Source organism: Callorhinus ursinus, unplaced genomic scaffold (genome assembly GCF_003265705.2).
Source record: "Callorhinus ursinus isolate GAN/ISIS: 27379988/994484 unplaced genomic scaffold, GSC_fseal_2.0 scaffold7, whole genome shotgun sequence".
Lineage (NCBI taxonomy): Eukaryota > Metazoa > Chordata > Mammalia > Carnivora > Otariidae > Callorhinus > Callorhinus ursinus.
In genome coordinates, this window is record NW_027397069.1 from 69,460,674 (window position 1) to 69,467,015 (window position 6,342).

Consider the following 6,342-nt stretch of genomic DNA (forward strand, 5'->3'; position numbering starts at 1 on the left):
GAGGGGTTCAGGGCATCAGTGGGGGCAGTCACTGCAGAGGTGGTGGAAACAGCAAGTTAACTGGAAATAGAAGTGGGGCCTGAAGAGGGGACCGCATTGCTGCAATCTCATGATCCAGCTTGAACGGATGAGGAGCTGCTTCTTGTGGATGAACAAAGAAAGTGGATTCTTGAGATGGAATCTGCTGGTGAAGATGCTGTGAAAACTGTTGAGATGACCACAAAGGATTAAGAATCTTACATCAACTTAGCTGATAAAGCAGCAGCAGGGTTTGAGAGGATTGACTCCAGTTTTAAAAGACGTTCTGTGGATGAAATGCTCTCAAACAGCATCCCATGCTACAGAGAAATCATTCATGAAAGGAAGAGCCAGTCAGTGTGGCTAACTCTATTGTCTTCTTTTAAGAAACTGCCTTAGCCACCCAGCCTTCAGGAGCCACCGCCCTGATCGGTCAGCAGCCACCAGCAGTGAGCCAAGACCCTTGTCCCCAGCAAAAAGATTACGACTTGTTGAAGTTTTAGATGATGGTTTGCCCTTTTTTTTTTTTTAGCAATGAGATATTTTTAAATTAAGGTATCTGCATTGTTTTTCTAGACATAATGCTATTGTGCATTTAATAGATATAGTGTAAATCTAACTTTTGTATGCGCTGGGAAACCAAAAATTTCACTTCATTGGCTTTATTGCAATACTTACTTTACTGTGGTGGTCTGGAACTTAACGCACAATATCTCTGTGATATGCCTGTCTCCTGGACTTTCCCAGTTTTTCACGATATAAAATAACCCTAGAAGTGAATGTTTTTTTTTTTTTTTTCAGAAGTCTTGTATTTGAGATGATATATTTCAGTCCTAGAAGTGGGATTCCTGAGGCAAAGGCCATAAAAACTCTTAATACTGCTAGATTTCTTTCCAGGAATGATTATCTGTTTATTCTTGATGTTTTTCAAAGGCCAGGGTAGAATCGTAAATGTTTCTGAAATAATAAGCTGCCCACCACATTTAAAATTCGTAGGATGCAGATTTAGTAAATGCCACAAAATGATTTTTGTTTTCACTTCATTAGAGGCAGTGGCTTAGTAAATTTTATGTTTTAATTATGAAAAGCGTTATGCTTCATTGAACACATACAGAATTCGGTTCCACTACATTTGTCAAGTATCTGTCATGTGCCAGGCATGTTGCTCAATAGAGAAATAAAATGGAAAAAAAAAAAAGGTTTCTACCTGCCAAGACTTCAGATCCTAGAAGAAGAGAAAGACCCATAATCATCTAAATATTTTATGGCGTTGTAAATGGTACACACACACACACACACACACACACACACACACAACACACACACACACACACACTGAATCCGTGAAGTGCCAATGGGGAGGAGATATTTATGCCAGGGGTTATAACATGTGAGCTGAGACTTCAGAAGAATAAACTGTCGTTAGATGAAGTAGGAGTGCAGAGGTCGTGTCAGAGAGAAATGGCATTTAAGGGCATACTAAAGATTATTTAAAATGTGGAAGATAGCCAGTTAAAAACTTATCTCCTAAATTTGCAGGTTATTTAACTCCCTTTCTAGAATACATGTCGTCGTCATTCTTCATATGGAGTTATTTCTTAATCTCTGGCAAACACCTTTCACAGAATGGTCTTTAATGCTTTCTCATCATGTCCTGTTCTCCATCCGTTATTGAATTATATAGACCGATAGAACAAATGGCCCTGTCTGCACTCACGTCCAAAGGACTTAGCAGCTGTAAGGAACTGGTTTTCCTCCACCCATCATCGGCCTCATGTGCAGTTAGCCTGATCCTCAGGGGCCTGTATTTCAGAATAAGGATTTCTGAACAAAGGACTGATGCCGGTCCATCTACTTTGAAGCCGTATGGAGTACAAAGTCAAATTATGTCATTTAGTGGTGATGGGTGGGGTGGGATAGTCTTAACATGTTCAGAATGTTGCTTCGCCACTATAAAAATAATTGGTAGGAATATGCAAAAGTGGGCAGTGCTGGGTTATTAAAACTGACCATGAACTATTTGTTAATGGAATCATAAAGTTTGATAGTTCTTTTAAGGACATGGTATGAGTGCCTTTCATGAAATTTTGTTTCCATGTTTATTTGAATAGGATGAAAGTTAAAAAACTGCCCATGATTCTAGCTCTACACCTGAAGAGGTTTAAATACATGGATCAACTTCATCGATACACAAAACTGTCTTATCGGGTAGTTTTTCCTTTAGAACTTCGTCTGTTTAACACCTCTGGTGATGCGACCAACCCTGACAGAATGTACGACCTTGTCGCCGTGGTGGTTCACTGTGGAAGGTAACTGCAACCGTGGGCTGCGCGGGCGAGGATCTCTGTCCGGGGGCAGGTGTTCAGGGTGGGCCCGAGTGCTTCCACTCTAGACCTTCCAGGGGCTTTAGCATCAGGATAACTTGGTTGCAAAATGGGATCTTTCAGGTACAGTGCATTTATCATTTCCTCCTTAAACTTCTATATATTGAAATATTATTGCTCAGATTTGATTTTCACTCTTATTCTGTAAATATTACTCTAAAGGAACTTTAAGACCTCTTAGATTTTCTTTTTATTTCATTTCTTTTCTTCTCCTTTCTTGTCATCTCTTTTTTCCTCTTTTTCTTTTCAGTAAAAATGATGCCTAAATAGGTTTTGCAAAATAAATTCTTAGATTAATTGCGTATGTTCATCATTACAGTGGTTATGAAGAAATTTAAAATGGCTTTGGAAATAATCTTTGAAGACAAGTTTTCTGATTTTATCAATCAGTATGTTTATTTCGATAGTCAATTTAGTGTGCTATCTCATTCTATATATGTGCATTTATAAAGTAGCTCAAAAAATTCTCAAAACTACAGGAGCATCACACAGTCAAAGTGTGTATTTGGAACATGCAGTCTTCATTGACTGTTTAGAATTTCCTGTATAATTTGAAGAGAGACACTCACTCTTTTCCCCCTGGCTTGGGGAAGCTTGTACTAACAGCATGTTTCAGCCAGTGAAAAAAGTCCCTGGCCTTCTCACCTCACCTTAAGCTGTCCCTCCCAGCTTTCTGTTGAGAAAATGTAAGGACAGCCCAGGTGGTAACCTTGCTGTAACTCCACTGCCCCTTTCCGCCTGCCTCCTTGTCTTCCATCCTCAGCAGTAATCTTTCTTTTACATGCTTGGAACATTCTGTTCTAAAGGAAGGCTGGAGACCTCTGAATGGAGGAAAACCTTACCAGACAACTTAACCTTGGTGGAGTGATTCAAACCAGAGGTTTTAGAGTCAGAGAAACCCGGCTTTCGGTTCTGTCCTGCCATTTATGGCTGGTGTGACTTCATACAGTACTCCCTGAATGTCTGCTTTCTCTTGTGTAAAATGCAAATCATGTTACCGACCTCGCTGTGGTGTTAGGGTTAAAGGGGGAATGCAAATCGCTTAGCTGCTGCTACTGTTTTCTTAACAATAACAGCATCATAATATTACCTTTTCACATCCTCACTTAACTGTTCCTTAGCCTCTTCAGATTCGGGGACAGTTACAAGTTTCACTCTACTTAGATTATGCTAGGGTTCTTGGAATTGTTTTACTCACAAGACCATGAACTCTGAGATTCCTGATCACAGTTGGGGCCCCCTCCGCGACTCCTTACTCCTCTTCTCTCACTGTGATCCCTCCGCCTGCCTTCCCTCCTGCCCTCTCTGAACCTCTCCGGAAGCCTCCCTGGAAGCCGTGCTGGGTGCTCTTCTCTCCAGCCCGGCTCCATCTGGTGCCCTGCCTCCGTGTTCACATAACTGCTACTGTATCGTATTGTATTTGTCAGATTGGAGGTCCATTTCCTTTAGGAGAACAGGCACTTCTTAAAACAGGAAATGATTTGTCCATTAACAAAGATTAAAAACATTTTCAAATCTTATTTTTTACTTATCAGATTTACTCGTAGTTCTTTTTCCTGTGAGAGTAGAAAGGGTGTACTTTGCCCGCATCCTTCACCTGTGGACGATGCTCACTGTTAGCAAGCCTGTGCCAGTCCAGCTCACGCGTTCTCTCTCCTGAATGCCTGGCATGTAGTAGATTTCTAACAGGTGCCTGCGGAATGATTGCGTGTGATCCTTTCAGCCCATCTCCGGCCCCAGCTCCATCAGAACCAACCTCCCTTGATTCTTCAGGCCTCTCCTCTCTCGCTGGATGAGGTCTGTGGGTTGCACTACCTCTGCAGCTCTGCTTTTATATCCAATTATTGGACCCTGTATTGTGTTTTGGGAGGGCTCTCTCCTGTACTTACGGTGTCTTCAGGGAAGTTGTTGGTGCCTTTCTAATCCCCACAGCAACCAGCACAGTTATTTGCACACATGAGGCATTCATACATACTGAACTGAGCATGTCTTATGTTCAGAATGCAAGTCCCTAATCCACAGTTTTCTTAGGTAGAAGTTTATTAGCCTTAGCCCTTCTTCATCTTACTGGTTTCTGTAATTAACTTTTGTCTTTTGTTCTTCAAACTACTTCTTTGCCAGAGGAAACAGCTGCCTACCCTTTTCAGTCTTACACCTACCGGCCCTCAGCCCACCTTTCGTCTTCCCTCTCAGGCTCTGTTCCTCAGCCTTTCTGATTTTTATGTTCACCACCTTAAAAATTAAAAAAAAAAAAAAAATCTTACCCTCTCACTATAAAACACAAGACTCTTTAGATGAACCCTATAGAAATGGGGAAAATATTTTATTTATTTTTTTTAGTTTTTATTTTAAAATTTATTTTAGCATTAAAAGCCTTAAAAAAAAAAGTTGTGAGGTATTTTCTTCTGTGGAGAAAGAGAGGTACTCTTGTTTTTGTCATTTTGCCAGGGTCAGAGGAGCCGAGACAAGGGCACACAGGAGGCTGCTTATTCTGTTATCTGATCTTGCTGTTCACCATAAACAGCAGTGTGTGTTGAAAATTATCTCAAATTCTATAATGTAATAATTACAATGGAATTATAATTTAATAAAGAATTATATAGAAGCTTTTATAATGAGTCACATTTCAACTGGGAGAGGTTAAAATCTTTGCCATGTCCTTTATAAAGCAAAGGATATTTTTGAAAAGAAATAATCCCACCTGCATTTTTATGCATTTCTAGATTTCTTTATTCCAGATTTGTTTAAAATGAGATGCAGAGGCAATTCTAAGAATTATAATGGTGCTGAGATCCAGGTACTTAAAAATAGCACTAATAATACTAACAAAATGTCATTTGTTTTTAAAGAAGTTTATGAAGGCCAGGCTTGATTTCAGAACTATAGATGTGATATCTTTGCTTTTTTAGGCATCACATGGTATGGTATCTTTCCTCAAGAGAAAAACTATGGCCAAGGGAATAAGACTTAGAAAAAATGCTACATGTGTTGTTCTGTAGTTAAACTCGGGGCTGTGACCTGCTACCATCCCCCCAAATGCTAAAAAGTATATTTAAATTTTTCATAGAAGCAAATTTGAAAATTACTTTAAAAATTATAATTAAATTATTACAAAGGCAACAAATAATTTGAATAGCATAGCTTTATATAAATAGAATGCTGGTTATAGCTCTCAAAGTAGAGTAGTATTTGGTTATAAAATTGAATGCCAAGTCACATCAATGTAGCTTGATATTTTGGGGAGAAATAGATAAGGAGTATTTTTATCGGTTTCAGTTATTCTCCTTTATAGAACATGAAGTTGAGGGCATAGAAGAGTGATATTAATAAACATTGTATGAAACTAACTTCTCTTTCTCTTTGTTTTAGTGGTCCCAATCGAGGACATTATATTGCAATAGTTAAGAGTCATGATTTTTGGTTGTTGTTTGATGACGACATTGTAGAAGTAAGTAGTTCCTGAATTTCTTATTTTTCTTCAAAGTTGTGTATTTTACTCTTCTTTCTCCCAAGCTCTCATTCTGAGAATATGACAGGTGATAAATATTGGACAAATGTCGAGGTCTTCAGATTGTAGTCAGATTCCTACTTCTTACTCCCCAGCAGCCAATCCCAATGCTTGAATGGTCAGGTGACCGTCAAAATGCTTAGAATAAAACAAAGAAAAGAGAGCTAGTTTAAAAAAAATCTTTCATTGTCTAAAAAAAACTATTGAGCTGTAACATACGTACAGAAAGTACACAGATCTTAAGCAACACTTGAATTTTTTGCATGTGAGTGTGCACGCACACACACTCTGTAACCACTCTGCAGATCGAGGTGGAGTACATTTTTAACACCCTTCAGCGAGCCCCTGGTCAGTGAGTCCCTGGTCAGTAAGCCCCTGGTCAGTGAGCCCCTGGTCAGTGAGCCCCTGGTCAGTAAGCCCCTGGTCAGTAAG

General features: G+C 39.4%; 1 protein-coding gene across 3 annotated transcripts in view; it reads left to right on the forward strand.

Moving 5' to 3' along the window:
• USP12 (ubiquitin specific peptidase 12) overlaps positions 1 to 6,342 on the forward strand; it is a 93,849-nt gene that overhangs the window by 83,397 nt on the left and 4,110 nt on the right. For all 3 annotated transcript variants that reach the window (XM_025875136.2, XM_073894753.1, XM_025875137.2), the window contains 2 exons: positions 2,130 to 2,327; positions 5,772 to 5,850. In XM_025875136.2, coding sequence (XP_025730921.1) covers positions 2,130 to 2,327; positions 5,772 to 5,850 — 277 coding nt within the window. The remainder of the gene's footprint in view (positions 1 to 2,129; positions 2,328 to 5,771; positions 5,851 to 6,342) is intronic.